We start from the raw sequence: 19,029 nt of genomic DNA, 5'->3' as shown, positions 1-19,029 counted from the left end.
CCTGTAGCAACTCCCCTGACTTTGCACAGGGTTGCAGACCTGCTCAGGAGCAAATTTTCAGCAGTTTGATGAGTGTCTATGGGCATCCTGAGTAGGCAGAGCTCCCCTTATGGCTGGTGTATGGCAGCCTGGGAGCCCTGGTCTAGCACAATACTGTATCCCTGAGACAACAGGTTGGGGTTAGCAAATGCAGAATAATAAAGCATGATGCCAGGAAATGTGGCTGGATGCTGCCCAGAGATAAAGACCACAGCAATTTCCATTCCCCTCCAGTAGATCTTAATACAGTATCAGAATAACTTCTGCTGTTATAGATGCACCTTCAACCAGAGAGAAGGAAAATCTCAGATAATGTGGCTCTAAGGCAAAGTGCAGATTTTTTTTGGTGATTTGCAATGAGTTTTCTGCTATCTGCATAAGGAAATGCTTTAGAATTGCTAAAAAAAATGCTGAAGCTTTATCAGTTTTTCATATGGGCTGAAAGCATTGCTGTGGTGTGTTTCGGTGCTTCCTGTCCCTAAACAAGTATGTTCCAATGATACTTTGCAGTCATGTTGGGAAAAGCTTACTCAGATTGCTTTATACTTTGTAAAGCAATAAACTTAGACCAAAAAGTATGGAGGGAGCTGGGGAGCTCAAACTGATTGTAATTCTTCCGGTGGAAACATTTGCCATCAGAAAAATGTAGATTTGATTACATTCCCTGTTGACAATGGCCTTTTCAACTGAAAATAACAGAATAGGTTCATTTCAGTAATACTGCAATATTTCGTTTTGAATTTATGATTTCACTTTTTAAAATATTAAATAACACAGCCATGAAATATTGGGACTTCACTGCGGTGAAGCCTTTTCTGGAAACAATTCCTGAATAGGAATGATAGATGAGCTTTTGTTTTGTTACACTGCAAAGCCACCAAAAGCAAAGCCACCTGAAGGGCAGATTATCGCAGTATTTTCCTCACCTTTGTTTTGACCGGAATATTTGAGTTTAACCCTTTTGATCCATTGTGGCCCGATCACGGCTGCTGTAAGGCTGAGGAAGAGGCAACGCGCAGCCAAGCTGCCCAGAACCCAACCAAGCGCAGGATTGTAATTTACCACCCGGCAGAGCTCATGTTTTGGGCAGTGCCTCCGCCGCATCCCTCCTGCCTGCACCTAGGGCTGCTCCGTCGCCGTTCTCCTTTCCCCTTCTCCCACAATGAGCTCTCTCACCTCTCTGCATTACTGAGATCTTGCAGCCCTTGGTTTTGTCTTGTCTTCAAAGAAGCCTTTTTTACCTGATGGCAATTCCGAGTTTGTCTGGGCAGCTAAGGGAATTTCCAGTGTAATTAAGAAGTGTCAACTGAGGTGGTGGAGCATTAGTGCTGCAGGGTTCAGGTAATGAGGAGCGAGGTGTACAGCCCAGCTCTTCTGTCAGGTTGTTACTGGTTTCTCAGGGATTTGTGGATATATGAAGATCACCGTGAGGTAAAAGTGCTCAGCAGAGTTCGGAGACTGTAACAATTGTTGGCCAGAGAAGATAAAGAGGGACCCATTTTTACTGTGCAACTGAAAGCGTAAATAAGGGGGAAAAACTGGACCAAACCAAGGGAAAAACAATAATTTAATTCACTGCATTAGAGTCTGAGTTTCTGTTAATAAATCACAGAAATTACAGTTTGCCTCTGGCACTCGGACCAAGACAGCATTTCTGGCATTATTGAGTGCTTCCCAGAAAGTTTCATTCCAAAATGGAGCTAGCTCCGTATTTTTCCTCCTTTGAAGCCAGGATTGTTGCTTGTAGGATGAAGCTCATATTCTTGAGCCTTGAAACAGAGAAGAGGGGGAACTGGAGAGGGTGCTTTAAAGTCACATTTGGTTTGCTGAGCTCCTGTTCACAAGATATGTTCTGAGTGAAACAATTTATGTGCTATAATCACTTTGGCTTTTAAGGAGAAAAACTGTCTTTTTCTGGGTTGGAGTAGATTCTGGGACTTGGGGAACAGAAAATTCCCAGGAACAAGCAATTTTGAACTGAAAAGCATTAAATCATAGATTTAGTGTGGCCCTTCCAAGGGGCAGTCTCTCACCTTGCACGGTCATACCAGAGAAACAAGTAGTGGGAAGAAGTCCAAGGGCCAGGTGATGCATCTGCTGATTGGAAAGGGACTAGGGGGAAGCTGAAGGCATTGCTTCCGTCCCACCTGGAGGAGTCAGTGGAAGAGCAATGAGCAATATCTCACCATGGACTTAGAGGTGTGTGGGCTCATTTGCAAGTCCTGAGCAGCCACTGCCAGGGACCGAGATGCTTCTCTGGTCCTTAGTGTAATGGTAGTAAGGACATATTAAGTTGGGTTTAATGTACCACTAGGTAGCTATGTGGAAGTTAATTAAAGGCAGAGGGATTGGGAAAGCAATCGAGCTCCAGTGAAACTTGCCGCAGGTGCTGCCTGTCCTGACTCGAGAGTTATTTGGTGATGGGAAGAAGGATGCCAACTTATTATCTTTGTCAGAGTCAACTCTCTCGGTGTTTGAGACACTCGTAACAAATGTGTCTCTGCATAGCTCTTTCAAGGACATTATTCTAAATGGCAGATACCTACATATTTGAATATTGGGCAGTAAATTTCCAGCAAAGAGTGCTCAAAGTCTAACTAAGCCACCTTTGCAAAGTCTAGGGAAAAAGCTACAAATGTTGGGCAAGATTATATTTCCTACACAGTTATTGCCAGGCAAGGGTACAGACTGAATCTTTTATTTTCACAGAATCACAGAATTGTATAGGTTGGAAAAGATTTTTTTAAGATCATCAAGTTCAACCGTTAACCTAGTACTGCTAGTTCACCCCTAAACCATGTCCCTGAGCACCACATCCACATGTCTTTTAAATACCTCCAGGGATGGTGACTCAACCCCTTCCCTGGGCAGCCTGGTTCAATCCCTGACAACCCTTTCAGTGAAGTAATACTTCCTAATCTCCAACCTAAACCTCCACTAGGGCAGCTTGAGGCCATTTCCTCTCATCCTATCACTAGTTACTTGGGAGCAGACCAACACCCCCTTGCTCCAGCCCCTCTCAGGCAGCTGCAGAGAGCGAGAAGGGCTCCCCTCAGCCCCCTCTTCTCCAGGCTAAACCCCCCCAGCCCCCTCAGCCGCCCCCCAGCACACTTGTGCTCCAGACCCTGCCCCAGCTCCGTTGCATGGCCCTGAGTTTCTTTTGATTGTCTTTGGACTACATGTTGCAATTTCATCACCACCCACAGGGGAGAGCAGTAATGGGTAGTAGTCCGAGGGCTGTACCAGGCTGGGAAGTTTTCTATCAACGTCCTTAACCTGGGCCCCAGGGAGGCAGCAGACCTCCCTAAGAGGAGGGTCCATCCACCATATTGGACCCTCTCTTCCCCTCAGAAGGGAGTCACCTACAACTATAACCCGTCTTCTCTTCCTCATGCAGGCAGTTTTGATACGGGGGTAGGCCCTTCTGACCCTGGCCACACCACTGGTATAGATGGACTGTTATCCACATCTTCTGTTGACTGGTCTCCCACCTGCAGAGCCTCACACCTGTAATGCAGAGGCACCTGGGAGGGTGAGGTGGGCAAGGAGGGGGTTTGCCTGCTGCCCGGAGCATGGACTTCCCTCCATTCGCTCCTTTCCCTTGAGTTACTGCCTTCAGCCCTGGGAGGGGGGAGGGATACAGGAACAACTTGATCTTGGATTTTTTTCTGGTGGCTGCTCTTGTTTCTGTTTCAGGGAGCGCAGAGCATGACACCACCAGCGTATGTCTCTCTTTTTGGTACAATTTGGTAAGAAATGTATGAAGACTGTTCTAGCAGTAAATCAGTACAGGATGCAAATTATATATACTTAAAAAAAAAAAAAAAGAAAAGTAGTCAGCCATTGTCTCTTCAACATTAATGTGACTCATTCCTAAGCAATCTTGAATCAAATCACTCTCATTCTCTGAGATGTTCCTGGGTAGGGTCTTAAGCTCATTATTACCTATTTATTTCCAGAAAATGTTTCACTTCTGATGATGAATTGAGTCTTGATATCAATAAACTAAATCAGCAGCTCCCAGATATTACAGGTTTATGTCTAGACAGCTTAAAAAAAGTGTTGTGAAGTTAAACAATTCTCTACGTGGCCCAACTGTCCCCAGGAGAAAACATATTGTGCATGAGGTTCTCTGAAGCAGGGAAGTGTCACGGGAGGGAAAATCTTTTGTGCCTGATGTATGTAAAGGACGAGGGAAGGATAAAGATTGTTTCCTAATTTAAAAAAAAATACTGAAAGAAAAGATTGAGGTTTCTCTGGAAAACGGTGGAAATCTGTTCTCTCCTTATTCACCTTTTTAGTAGCGTGCTCTTCAGTTGTAAACAAAAGTTGTAGCATGCATCTTAAATTTATCTGCTTTCATACGAGTGATCTTCCTTCATTGTTAGGAGTTCCTTTTCCTTTTCCGTCAAGAATGAGTAATGAATTTTTACTCTACCTTGAACATCCACTACTATGGCACTTTTAGAAAGCTTCACAAAAGACCTGAGTCTGACTGCCCACCTTAGTAACAGTGCCATCACAGAGAGCAGAGCTGGAGAGGGCCGCAAACCCAGCCAGGGCAGGGTCCACGCAAGGACAGACGTGGCCTTCACCAGCAGTGTGCAGTGGCTGAGCTGCAGCTGCCTGGAGGTAAACAGATGGGGCTGTTTGCAAGGCATTTTCCAGCAGCTCAATAATCCATGACAGCAGAAGAACAAAAGAAACACAAGTGGAGAGTGTGAAGTCTTGTAGAACTCTCTGAATTGATATATTTTACCCTAATCTGTGCCTCTGGAGGTACGTTGCCCTCTCCTTTCTCTTAGCTGCAGGGTTTTGTCTGTTGAACAAGTCAAAAGAAGGGTGTCTCTTGATTGTTGGGTTGAATACATCACTCAACATGCCTGCAGGCACACAGGGTCCCATGGGTTGTGCCAGGAGACCAAAAGGCCCCTCTGGAAATGGCATGAGGTGCAGTGTGGGCTCCACATGCATTTCCTGCGAAGTGACAGTGATATGCAGCGCAGCCTTGCATAAAATGCTGACACCTTTACAAAGATACTTTCCATCCAATGAATAAAAATGAAACATTTGCTCATGCAGCCAACACCCATCCTAATGCTGCTATTTATAATGGCTTGTTTGATTGTGGATGCTCAAAAAAAGACCCACATTACGAGACGTTTGGTTGAGAGAATGGAACCAGAGAGCCAAGGAAGCAGCAATAAATATATCAGGAGGACCAGAGATCTGAGAAAAGTTCTGAAACGGGGATTAGCAGATGATGGACCTCAATACATGATCCCTCATGTAAGAATTAATGTGAAATCACCTTGGGTTTATGCTGGCTACTGCAGTGTGCACTGATATACTTGGAGTAAAAATTTTCTTAGCGTGCAGAAGGGTAGGGGCATGGGGTGGAAGAGGTCCCTGAAGCCGGTTCCTACTGCTGGAGGGGCCTTGGTCACAGAAACCGAAGCTGCCTAGAAGAGGTGAAACTCCATTTTTAAATGCTTCAGTCGTTGCTCATCTCTGAAACTTTCAACTAATTGTCAGGCTAAATTTGCTCATATCCATTTGTTCTTAGACCAATATTGCTGTTCACCTGAAATAGCTTTTCTCTGTCCCTGGGATGTCCCCTTTACCTCCCTGCCCTCCCCAGGGCATTGCAGATGGAAATCAAAGCACCTCCATGAGCTAAGCCCTGCTCTTCTCTCGCCTGGCAGCCTGGCCATTTGCATTCTCTCTGACCTCCTCATTTCTTTCATTCTGAGTTCATCCCTCAGCACTCAGGACTAGCCTGTACCTTTCTCAGGCACTGGAGACTCAATTATTCTGCACCATTTAATGGTGAGGGCCACAGCACAGCATATCTCCAACCCCGTGCATCCTTCTGTTGGCATTGGGAGGAGCTGAAGGGGAGCCCTGCTTGTCTCCTGGATGAAATTGTGGTCCTGGTAGGGAAATTTATAGGGAAAAGTGGAAGCTGTTATTTTGCCAAATTCTTCTGACAGCTGGCTTTCAGCACCCAGCTTCCCTGCTGGCTCCGTGCGATGCTGCAGGGCTTGTGCAATCGCACACTGCTCAGCGCACACCACCCACAGAAGGCACACGGCTACATTTACAGAGCAGCCTTGTGCGAAGGTGTTTGAGTGCTGCTGTCCATGCCGGCCTGCCCTCGGAGTAACTGTCCTCAGATATTCCGAATCCGGCCCCTGCTGCTTGCACTAAAAGCTTCCATTTAAGAGAGTATCTAGTAGCAGCAGATAGCCTTTACGTTGTGCATTTATATGGTAATGGGGTGTTCCCACAGGTTACTTGGCAAGTGTTAAATGTGTTTGGGAACATAACCACAGGAAATGTCATCCCTACAAAACATCTTTTCCTGGGGAAGAAAAAAAAGGGTCTGCCAAATTATGTATGAAAAAGTCCCTCTAAGGAAAAACCAGACAAGGCACTGAGTTTTGAGGCAGGCCTTTCTGAGCTGCGATACTTTGTCAAGTCAACTAGCACCAGTTTGCTTTGCCTGTTTGACATTACTGCGTCTATCCGCTGCTGTAGCGCTGAGGGCACTGTTATACCCGGGGGTTTATGCACTGTTTCCAGCGGCATGGTTTTGGTGATGCTGGCAAGACTTGGTGCCTGAGCCTCGGCCAGATGGTGCAGCTGTTCAGGGAGATGCGGCTCCAGGTTGCAGTGAAAGAGTTTGATCTGGGGATGCTGAACTGGTTTGCTGAGATTGAGAATAACCAAATGAAATATTTTGGCACTTTCGATTGGAGTATGGGAGGGGGGGAAGGGGAGGGCGTTTCTATTAGATGAAAAATGTAGTTATTTTGACACTTTGTTGCAATTTCCAGCAAAAAAAAAAAAAAACAACAAAAAAAAAACAAGCGTAAGAATAGCAGATGGAGGGATGGAAATTTCCATTTTTTTAAACAGTCGTAGTAGTTACAAGACTCACTTAACAGTTCACTCAAGGACGTGCTATTTGCAGCTTTTAGATCATTCAGTTTGTACTTTGGTGCCCAAACCTGCAATTAAGTGAATGAGATGACTTGCAAGATTTCGGGTGGTGGTATTTCTTCTCTAATCATACTAATGAAAATAACCGTATAGGACTCTGATGGTAATTACGGTGCGCTTAGGGTGTGGTAGTTACAGGATAATTACAAAATTTATTATGGTGGTATTCATACCCAGTGAAATAACCTGAAACCATCTGCACGCGCAAGGGTAGCTGGTGGACACCAATGGCTCAGGCTGAATTTATTTCCCGGAGAATCGTGATTCATTCTCATTCAGGAAGCAAAACAAGAAATAATGATGGTTGCCTCTAGTTACCAGTCGGAGGGAAATAATCTGTAAATAGATCTGCTACTGAACTTGGTGAAGGGATGAGCCAGGGAAGGGGGCGCAAGGTCAGGCCCAGGGCAGCCATGAGTGGAGGGGTGTTTTGAAGGGAAGGGCCGGAGCGGGTGTGATGTGAGCGGGTGGGTAAGGACCTTCTCTTTGGGTCTTTCTGGATGCTGATGATGAGAGTTAATGACTTTCTAGGCTGGGTATCAGGTCTGACTCTGACAGCAGTCTTGCTTTGTGCCCTTCAGAAAGGTAATTAAAAAAAATCATCCTTTTCCCTCATTCTTCCTTTCTTCCTTCCCAGAGGAGTGTGGGGGTGATTGGATGGCCGTGTCCTCCGGAATAGGAAAGCTGGAAGATGCAGCTGTTGAATGTGAGGAAAGAGGGGGAATGAATTAAAAGCAAACCCCCCATACACAGCTTTTGAATGCTCAAATAGCTCTGAGAAATGAGTGCTGCACTCTCGGCTCCCGTGGAACATAAATCCTCACCTGGGGAAAAACACTGAGCTAAACTTTCCCAAGAAATTTGCCTTCAAACCCAACCTACCATCCCTGCCTTGCCCAGCTGACTCTCAAGCGAGGGCCCTTCTGCTCCGAAATCTTGGCCCATTCGCACGGCGCTCCTTCCTTCTTGCTGGACTTTTTGTCCTGGCAACTATTTCCAGCCTTGTATTATTTGGGAATTTAATTGATGCTGTGCCTGCTCCTTCTTTGAGGTCATGAATGAAGATGTTAATCAGGATGGGCCAGATGTTGATCCCTTCTCTCCTTTCATTCACTTGAACACTGTTCAGCATTATAAGTATGGTCCACCCGACAGCCTCTTTGCAGCAGCATTGCTTGCTGGTACTGCTTGAATTAATTCTGGGAGTGAGATGGTTTAGTGCTGGTAGTAGTAACTGGCTGTCAGGTGAGTACTTTTGTGTCGAAATCACCTTGTATAGAGGAGCAGTATCACTGTTCCCAGGAGCTGGAGAAGCTGAGGCATGGAGAGAGCACTCAGGTCCCAGCCTCGGCTCCTCAGGAAGAAGTGACATTTCCTGAGGCTCAGGCCAGTGCCATCACCAGCAAAATGGGCTACTTTCTGTTCTCTGAATCTTTCTATATACCTTCTCTTTCTTTTTTTCCCCTTTTATACTCTTCAAATATTTCTGAGTCACCTTCCTATATTCAGGAGTAAAAGAAGATACTATGTAGTGGAAAGGGGAATAAATATTAATATTTCTAACACACCAAGGGAGGTGTAATCCGAATATACATGCTCAGTTTGGTGTGGAGGGCTGCTGCCAGCCGGGCTGGACAAGGGGAAAGGCAGCTGCTGGGGCAGCATCGTTTTGACACCCACTCCTCCGTTATCTTTACTCTTCCTTTTAAAGACAAAGCAGGGCTCTGCTTGTCTTGAACCGGGTAAAGCATCCCTATGCAGAGCAGCTTCCAGCTGAAATGGAGGAGGTCTCAAAGTTTGTCCCAAGCCCTGGCAATGTCTTTGTTGAGAGATTTACTGCATGGACCACATCCGCTCCCAGTCCTGAGCCAGGAGCATCAGTTGCCATGGCGACTTCTTTGGGAAAGTCATATGGGGAAAGTGCTGATGTATTTTTAGCTTTGGGTAATGAAATTTAACAGCTGGAAACAAAGGTGAGGGCCAGCCAGGGTGCCACAGGTTCACGGACCGCTGTTTGAGACCAGCTCTTCAGCTGTGCCGGCAGGAAGAGCTGGTGGGGCTGTGTTTGGGAAGGATGCTTGGGCTGCAGCTCACACTCTGGGCACTGTGCAGGACAGCACCCGTGAGTACGTCGGAGGAGAAGGAAGCACCATAAAGAAAAGCCGATAAGGAGGTGGTATTACGTGTAAAGATAAAGAGGAGGCACTGACTGAGGTCGTAGCTGCTTCGTGTACAGTGTGTTCAACCTATAAATAGCTCTTCAAATATACCTCTGCACAAGTAGTATTTATAGAGTGGTGAGTGCAAAAAGCTCCATTTGGGGTCAGGAGTTAAAGTCTGAAGGATGATTCAGGTTTGGTTTCTGACAGGTATGGGATGGAGCTGGACCCCAGATGTGTGGGGTTTTCTCCTCTGATCAAGGCTCAAAGGGTGCAGTGCTGTTAAATGTGCCTTCTAAAACCAGTGTATCTGGAGAGGATACTCACTAGGCATTGGCATTCAGATATCCTACAGCAGAGCCCCTGTACAGACGTAATTTTTTTCATGTAATTTGGATCAGTCTAGCTCACGTGTAAACTTTTCTGAAGGTAGACTCATTTTATTTTCTGAAATACTTTCTCAGCTCCCTGCAGTATTTTTAGTTCTTTCGTTTTCAGCTGTCAAAAGTTTATTTTAAAATTAATTTATTTCAATGTAATATTTACTGCACTTTAGCTTTCAGCACAGCATATGAAAATAGATTTCACTACAGCTGGCAGTGTCTAATGGGATTTGTTCCTACTCCAAAGGCTCTTTGCATTATGTACTGATACTTCCAGCTGAGCTTGCTTTGAACGGCCTCACCATCTTTTCATATCACTGAGCTTACACCAGCTTGGCCTGGCAGGGAGACAAGGTGAAGCATTGAAGTTTAAAGAAGCCGCAGTTGATGCATACCTGAATGCAAAGTGTAGGTATTACAGATCTGGCCCAATATTCATTGGAATTAATAGGAACTTCCCTTTTTGCATCAGTGGGCTCTTTGGCTGGATTAAAAATTGATCATATCTCATTATGATAACCACAGTTGTGGTGAAGATTAAGCAGTGGGGCACAGAGGTGCCCTGGCCCTGGCACATCACCAGGATATTACACACAGCAGAAAGCAACACAGGGAAATTGGAGCAGACTCTGCTAACACGCTGGTGTTGTCAAGGGAGGTGCTGAACTTTGACGTGAGGTGATTTAGAAGCAGCCTTTGAATTGTAAAGCTTTAAATAACCTGTTAGCAAAGAAGTTACTGAAATAATTTCCTGGTGGGTGACGATGCCTGTGGCTTTTTCCCAGGAGGTCCAAGGACCATCCGCTACCTTTCACATGGCCCTGCTGCAGGGGGCTGGTGCCTCCCTTACCCCTGGGAGCAGAGGGCAGTGATGTCCCAGGAGTCCACGGCAGGACAAGAGGTATTTTCTCATCTGAGTCTTAATGCCTGAACTACCCAGGGCTGGACAAACTTCTTCCATTCAATCTGTTTCCTGATAGAGAATAGAGTATTTTTTAATTAGGATCCCCCCCCCCAAAAAAAAAACCAAAAACCTGGTGAGTTTTCTCTCCCACTTTTCCAATGAAATGCTTTCACATGAAGATTAAACTCCTCTGAACAAAGTTGCAGCAGGCCCCAGCACGCTGGTTTTCATATAACCTCATTCCCAAAAGAGATATAAAACATCCTGTGTTTTCCTCTCCACAGCATGGTGCAAAGACCATTTAACCAGAACTAAGAGCTCAGCGCCTCTTCCTCTCCCCATCTCAAACCAAATCCTTTCAAGTAAACAGGCTCCCAGCTGGCTGAAATGTTAAAATTTCTCTGTTTGGCATTCGCAACAGTCAGATCTGGGGAGCTTGGTGGTGGGGCTTCAAGTTGAGAGGTCTGTGAGGAGCGGGAAATGTGCAGAGCTGTCGAGGCGGTGGATGCGTGGGTGTCTTTCAGTGTGCTGCACGCATGGAGAGAGGCTATTAAAGGCTGGAGGGGGATACGCCTGAATTAAAAAGCAAAACAAAATCAGATGTCAGAAGATGAGCTAGGCAGAGGAAGAATGATGGAAGTGATTCCTTTGATGCTGTCAGCATTTTTATTGGTCTGAAGCTGTTTATTGCTGTGAAACAGTTATAAATTAGAGAAAAGCTATGAAGATGAGTGAGAGGTTGAAATTGCCAGGGTGTGGTTTAAAGGATGTACATCTGCATCTATCGGAGGAGGGAGAGCGTGTGCCTCCTGGCTTCGGCTGCAGAGCTCCATACCCTGCAGAGGAGGCAGTCGGCAGCCAGAGGTTCCTGTTCACGTAGTTGTGTTGGAGAAAGTTAGAGCTTGGTCTGTCTGTGTGACATGAAGTAAATCTGCCTTGCAGACGTGCTGAGGGGCTTGGAGAAGGGCTGCTGGAGAAGCCCCTGGGGCTGGGGTTTGCTCTGCAGCCGTATGCAGTGGGACTTCACTGTATATCAGGGTGGTTCACCCACAGCAGTCCAGGGCAGATGCTGTTGAAAGAAGCAGAGTTCATTCTGTAATGACTAAATAATTCTGCAATGATATTTAGCACAGAAAATAGTCAGTGTGAGTGTGGACGCTGTTGTATTTATCTCTCTGCACACAGAGGCATGCACGCCTGAGTGCAGACACACACATATATATGTGTATATGAACGTATCATGATTACGCTGACTTGGAATGATCGATATACACCATTAACATCAGAAAATGCAATATATGCTCCTTCTGTGTCCGGTGTGTTCAGATGCCTTGACTGGGAGTCCTCTGCCATAATAACTCCTCTCTGTTTCTTTTCCTTTACAGAAATCCGAGAAGCTTTCCGGGTGCTGGACAGGGACGGGAATGGCTTTATATCCAAGCAGGAGCTGGGCATGGCAATGCGTTCCTTGGGATACATGCCCAGTGAGGTGGAGCTGGCAATCATCATGCAACGCCTTGACATGGACGGTAAGTCCTCGCTGTTGGTTCCCTGTTACCCGTGGCGGGGGGCTTTCCCAGTGCATTGTAGCCCATGTTTTTGGCTCAAAGAGTTTATGGTCACCAGGGAAGGACTGGGGAGGAAGCCATGAAATGTCGTCTTTCACCACAGCAAGGAAAGGGCAGATGACCGTGAGCTGTCAACCTCCCATAGATAAACCTGCCTCTTGGGCAACCCATGCAAGGGAGACGGAGGATCTTTTATGTGACTGATTGACACAGTTGGGTGAAAAGAGAGCACCTCTTGCAACCTTTCTCTGCAAAGTTGAAAATGGTCTTTTGCAAGGCTTTGTAACCTTTCATCTCTGGGCAGCATCTGGCCCAGTGACACTTACTGGGAGATGAGCTGGGTGCCCAACCAAATAGAGCTGCCCGGTCCTGTGGCCTCCCTGCTTCTTGCAAGTAAAAGATGCTGTGGATGGGAGCTGTGCTGTGCTGTAATGAAGTGTGGATGGTTTTTGAAGAAGTTTAGAAGGATGGAATAATTTTGAGCTAAGTCCTGCTGTGAGAACTCGTCAAACAATTACTAAGAGGTAACAAAAGAAACAGAACCCACCATTAACGGGAAGAGAGAACTGCAGCATCAGGATGTCGGAGCCAGGGGGGACCTTTTAACTGCTGCAAAGCTACAATCAGAGCTGATCACAACAAGCGGGCTGTCTTTAAAATGTCCTTGGTCAGAGCAGGAAGAGAGACTTTCCTGATGCCTGAAATGTGCAGGGAAGTGGGGGATGTGGATCTGACCTTCTTCCTCCCTTCTGCAGGCAGCTGCAGCAGGGTGGGAAACACTGTGCAAAGTTAGATGGAATAATGCCAAACCAGAGTGCTTATGCAGCCCCGGTCTGAAGAGGGGTGCCTGGCAAGCCGATGCAACACCAGCATCCTTGGGGACTCTGCTAAGAGTAGAGCCCATGGGAGACGGTGGCAGTGGGGGTGAAGCTCTCCTGCCTCCCTGGGGATATCTGAGCCGAATACCCCCATGAGGTGCACTGTGGAACTGTATTTCAGGCCAGGGGAAGTGGGGAAGAGGCTGTCAGCCTGCTCAAGGGTGTTCAGCATCTCTCCTAGAACAGGGAGACAAAGTAATGCAAAATCTGGAAGATAGAGAATATCAGTTGTTGAAATGATCTCATTCCTTAAAGAAAAGAAAAAAAACCATCCATCACGTCTAAAAGCGTTTTCTCAAAAAATCATTGTTTGCACCTTGTTATGTTCTGCTGGCCTCTCCCAGCAAAGCAGTTGATTTCTGTTTAGGTTTCATAAAGGCCAGACTCAGCATGGTGCCAATTCATGGGGTCTTTTACCAAAACTCTGTGATGTTTTGGAAAAAGAGTGCTGTGGACTTGGCTTCCAGTTTTGATTCATCTCCAGTTATTCCCTGACTCTGTCTCACAGACTTGAGACTTTGGCACTCTTTCGTATATACTCCGAGTGTGCAGGGACCTGTAATCGGAGAGGTGGAGTTAAAATGTAGATTAATGGGCTGCAGATGGAAGGTGTTAAATTCCTGTTTGAGACCTTTCAGAAAGCTCAGTGTGTTTCCTGCAGAGAAGGGAGGTGATGCTCCATCTCTTCCAGCTCAACAGTTCCAACAGCTCCAAAGATGCAGGCTGTTGTCCTGGTTGTTTTTATTGTTCTTATGTCTCAGCTGCCTCTTGTTGCACTATTTTGAGCACAGGGTTTTGAGGCTGGACACAAGTCTGTGTTATGTGAAGGTCAAATGGGCCATACATTGAAAAAGGCAGGGTAATGGGAAATTCCTTAGGCACTGAGCAAATAGGGGAATATTGTGTGAAAGATTTAGCTTGCCTGCAAATTGAATAAATACTGTATGGCTTGAATTAGTATTACATGGCTTATGGCTATTCTTCCTCTGATGGATTGTCTTCAATTTTCTGGGATTTAACTTGAAATATGTAGTGAGTGAGCACCAGCAATAGCTTCCTCCTTCGTCTCCCACTCTGTGTGAGCATCATTTGGTAGCTCCCCAATGAGTTCCCAGGGATGTCAGTTGTGCCCTGGGATCCCAGGGACAACCTTACCCTCCTTCCCATACGCTCCAGTTGAGGGTGGCCAAATTTTTCCGAGGCTTTGGCTCAGCATCGGGTGGGTGGGAAACTCAGCTGGATGAAAGGTCCCATTTAAAGAGGAGTCCCCAGTGGTCAGGAAAGCCAAGGGGGAGGTGGTAATCCTCCTGCGCATCCCCCAGCACCTGACATGACTTATGATGTGAAGGCAGGTAGCATAGCCAGACGTCCATTTCTCCACACAAGGCTGCTGCCAGTGTCTGCTAATAATGAGGTAATACAATTGGCAGTGGTTTATATTTAATCTGAACCAGCCTGAACAGACCTAGTGCAAACATACGGTTTTCATCAGGAATTACCTTGGGAGTGCATTCACATTGCAGGATGGCAGAGTGGCTGTATCTGCCGTGACTTATTTAACTGATGGGCTTTAAATAATGAGCAACCAGAGCTGGTCTGAATTTGGATTTCATTACAAACCCTGTTTGCTATAGGGATAAGGAGGAAGGCTCGGCCCTGTCTAGGTCAGGCTGAGGAGACATTCGTGCCGTGGGAGCAGGAAGGCTAGGTTGGACAAAACATGTTTTAAGAGAAGCATATGCAATGAATGCTGGAGTGGTTTTGTGGCTGAGCATAAACTGATATGACAAGAGCATTTCACACCTGTGTGTCACCTTCTGCCACAAAGGATCTCACTGAGCTCAGTAAATAACACAAGGATCAACTCCAGAGACGCCCAAGGACAGTTGCTTCTGGGGCTGTAGCGTGCAGCTGTTCAGTAACACAGAGAAAGCCTCCAAATCAGAGCAGAAATGAAGGTGCATTTCATAATTCATTGCATTCGAAGGCAAAATGTAGTTAGTTAAAAAATTGCTGCGTGAACTTAACTGAAAATGGCAATTGCACAGCTTGGATTTTGCCCAGAAACACTTCCCAGTGTCGTATCGCTTTAATGCCTCCATGGCTCTTGAGTGCTGCCACCAGCCTGCCTTCACAGATGACATGCCAGCAGCCCTGGCATTGACAGGGTGGAATTGAGTGCAATGAGTGGGTTTTCCCACAAAGAATGTCATGGGGTGATGCTGAGGATGCTCAAGACCTTCCAAATATCCTGCAGGGTTCAGAGTAGCAGGAGGGGACTGCTGCCCGTTGGATCGCAAGGATGCAGGTTGTCCCATGGCATGAAGTCTGTGGCACATGGAGAGGCTTGGGTTACTTACCTGCTGGGCTTTGTCAGGGGGCTGGGGAAGAGGGAGAGAAGATTAGCCAAGAAATGGTGGGATGGGACTCCAGGATGAGTTGGGGCTCAAACAGAAAAAGGTATATTTTCCTGTGCACAGGCAAGTTTAAACTCACAGAAAGTCCCATATTAAGAAGCATCAAAACCAGCTTGCCATCCCCAGAGATGGCTGCCAAATATTCCCAAGGCGTTGACCGCCCAGTTGCACGCTGTCTTGGCTTTTTTTACCCCAACAGGCGAGACAAGTTTGGGCCACTGATGTTTCATTCCCATCCCGTGGCAGGGGGTGAGTGATGGGAGCTCGTGGCACGTGGGAAGCCCTCAGCCTTGGCCATGCCTTGCCCTGAGGACATGCCACAGCCCTGCAAAGGACTATGCTCCCAGCTACATTTGCTCTCTTAGCATGGCTTTACTGAATGCAGGTATTTCCAGTGAATATCTAATTCTTGCCAGTCCTCACTGGAGGACAGTGGGCATCAGAGGCTGGAGTATCCACTGCATTTCCTAAAAACGCTTTCTCCACATTTTCTTCCAAATCTCTTTGCTGTTCTGCAAGGCATGCTTCGCCCTGTTGAAGAGTAATGCAGCTTCAGCAGAGGGAAATATTATAGTTGGCATAAAGAACTGATACGGGGAGAAAAATGAGAATATACTTGGAATATTTCAAGGTCTCAAGAGAAATTATAAATCATCAGAAACACCATTTTATGAACTACTGGAAGATGCTATGTCATTGCTGTGATGGGAGAGATGAGAGTGCTGAAATAGAACAGAAGGCAAAGGGGGTTTCTGTGCAGAAATGCCTCTTTTGGGGAAGGAGGGTGGTTCCGTCACTGAGACCATGAGATTCACCTTAGGCCAAAGCTTTGCTTATATCTTGATAGAAGTGGTGCATGACTGCATGCCAGCAGCAGGTTGTTCAGTACTGCTGGGCATCTATCCAGTGTGCTGTGCCTTACAGGGACATATTGTTTGCTTTTGGTCTGGAAATAGAAGTTAAATTTTACCTTAGTTTATACCCTTGATTTGCTTTATCCTTAGACACGGTTTGGTATTGCGTGAACATAAACATTGCAGACTATGAGAGGTACATACATTTCTGTCTGCAATCTGGAGAATGACCTGAAATGTTCTGCCAGTATGTGGAAAGTAAAATATTTTATATATTTATGTGCTGGAAAAGAAATTATTTGTAAATTCTTCCAATTGGCAGTAGTGCTAATAAAAATACAGAGAAATGGCACATTAAATATGTTGCCTTATCTGGGATGCCTACTCTTTAAGCAGACTTTTGCAATAAAATAGATGAATGTGTGACTTAAGTGTCAAACTGTTTCATTACAACATAAGACACTTCTATCTGAGGAATAAAATAAGCACTCAGTGTACTAATTAGAGGAGCAGCTGGTTTTCAGTACCCTGGAAAAATAACTTCAGGCTAACACAAGAGGGGAAAAAAACCCTGGTGTGTCAAATTGTTTATTATAGCACAAATAGGATATTCTTTGATCAAGCAAAAGATGAGCTAGTTTCATCAGCATACAAGTGAGCTACCTGTTACCTTTTATCACATTATGCGATGCGTCAGTGGTAGTAACAAAAATACAGCTATGACATCCTTATGAGCAATAAAAAACATGGGAAAGAAATCCCAGTTTAAAATTCTGCCTATTCCCAAGCTGCTTTGCAATGGCTTTTTGTGGAACAGGGAATTGAAGAGTGGGGGAAAAAACCAGTACGCTATTCACAGTGACCCTGGCAAAAAAGTTTTTGAAGATATGAAGCTCTCCCAGATGGCACTTCTGATGTTCACCCAGCTTTGGGCAGCCCCATGGTTGCAGTGGGGCTCTGCAGATATACTGTCGTCATATGCTTTGCATGCAGAAGTTGTGCTGCTCAGGAGCTGCCCGGTACGGCGAGGCATACATTTGCTGTGATCCCCTTTGGAAAGAGACTAAACGACAGCGACATAACTGCAGGGCGTCACGGGATGGTGTCAGTACACTGTCTCCCTAAAAGTCAGTTCTCCAAGCTGTCGTACTGCTGTTGGATCCGGGTTTGTATGTAGACACTTTGGTTTGCTTGCACTTGCTTCCCCATGCAAGGGGAGGGATATCAAATTAGGATGCTCCACTGGCTGGAGCACGTATGCCGTGTCACAGGGGTGGGAACCACCAAAGGACCTGGACTGGGAGATCTGGAGAGAGAATAAATCTCTCTTCTAAAAATCAAGTGCCGAGCATTCCCCTATAGCTTGCAGAAGGCGAGCTGCTTTTCTTCAGAGGTTGCAAGGCCAAACGTTTGCTTCTGTCCAGAAGATCAGCTTGTGCTGCCCTGTGTTGGACAGCAGTGGCGTTCACAAGCTGAAAACATTTTATCTCTTTCTTTGTCTCTCCCTCTCCTTTTCTTTGTTGTTAGGGTTTTTTCCCCCACTTTACTGCCATGGATAATTCCTTGTGTTTCAACATTTCAACACAAAACTGTGTAAAATAGCCCAGGCTGCTGGAAGTAGACCAGAAACTCTTTCTGTGTTTAAAATGCAGAGTTAACAGGAAAAGCATGGACAGGTTTTTGCAGACTTTGGGTTTGTCCCCTGTACTCAAAGGCCTCTGATTTTTATATGTGAGAAATGATCTAGGAACATTTCAGCTTGGTTGTCCTTTAAAGCGTGTTGTTGAGCTGAGAAACTTGGTCAGTGAGATGGATGTGATGAGACTTGTCTTTATTTATAGAGGCCACTTCCTTCATGTCTGCTCTGATTTGTAAAATGGAGATTATCGTATTATGTGTGTTCTCGCTGCAAAGAATGAAAAGTAATTATTGTTGCTGGTGAAGCTAGTCAGAATTGCAGCTCAGTACTGGGAGGAGGTTCATAAGAAATATCAAATTCTGTCTTCGATGCAGTGCCTGGATGGCTGAGTGCAGCAGTGGTAAATAGGCAGGACAAGAGGACACACTGAATTGCAATTCCCTTCCAAAACCTGTCCCCCTGGCGCTCCAGCGGGGCAGAGTCCTCTGCAAAACACGGCGTGCGATCTGTGATCTGTCTCACGCAGGCGTGCTTTGTAATTTTTTTGCATCCTTGTTTAATTTCATTTATTCCTTAAAATGCAGTGTTCCTGGTCTTATGATTTTGTTTTCACAGAATGCATACGCCACAGGGAACACACATATTCCTCTGTTTTAATGAGGGTCTGACTTGCTGGTCATCTCAAAGTTGTGCTGAGCTGTCTGGTACCTGCCACAATGCGCGCAAAGCTCTCCTGCTATTCCCAGGGCCTGGGGAGCAAAAGTAATTAAAGTCCTGGGTAGCTGGGATGAAGATTTTGCTCCTCTTGATCCATTTGACAAAGGGATCAACTGGTTCCAACTTGCCGGATACAGGAGTTCTGCAAAGACCTGCAAAATGAGCCCTCTTGGCTTTCCGTGCCAGGTGCCTTTGCACAGGGGAGAGGTTCCCAGGGGACGCAGGGTGGAGGGGACGGCGAGGGCTTGCAGTGGCCATGCTGGAGGCACGCCGTGCTCAGCAGGCTCTGCAGTGCCTTTCCCTGCAGGACGGCTGGTCACAGGGACAGCAATTGGGGCATCCTGTGACTTCCCAGGGCTGGCGTGAAGCTGACGTGCCGCTTGGCAGGTGTCTGATGGATATTTTTTTTAACTGCAGTCACTGTTTTTGTTGGACTTTTCCTCTAGCCAAGCACGGACAGTATCCT

At 46.1% G+C, this 19,029-nt stretch overlaps 1 protein-coding gene across 2 annotated transcripts in view; it reads left to right on the top strand.

Moving 5' to 3' along the window:
• The window catches only part of CALN1 (calneuron 1), a 135,015-nt gene that overhangs the window by 42,279 nt on the left and 73,707 nt on the right, over nt 1-19,029 (top strand). For both annotated transcript variants that reach the window (XM_075113137.1, XM_075113138.1), the window contains one exon: nt 11,876-12,019. In XM_075113137.1, coding sequence (XP_074969238.1) covers nt 11,876-12,019 — 144 coding nt within the window. The remainder of the gene's footprint in view (nt 1-11,875; nt 12,020-19,029) is intronic.

The sequence above is a fragment of the Phalacrocorax aristotelis genome, chromosome 18, assembly GCF_949628215.1.
Source record: "Phalacrocorax aristotelis chromosome 18, bGulAri2.1, whole genome shotgun sequence".
Taxonomy (NCBI): domain Eukaryota; kingdom Metazoa; phylum Chordata; class Aves; order Suliformes; family Phalacrocoracidae; genus Phalacrocorax; species Phalacrocorax aristotelis.
Note: the sequence above shows the minus strand (reverse complement) of the source record. Positions and strands in the feature narration are given on the sequence as shown.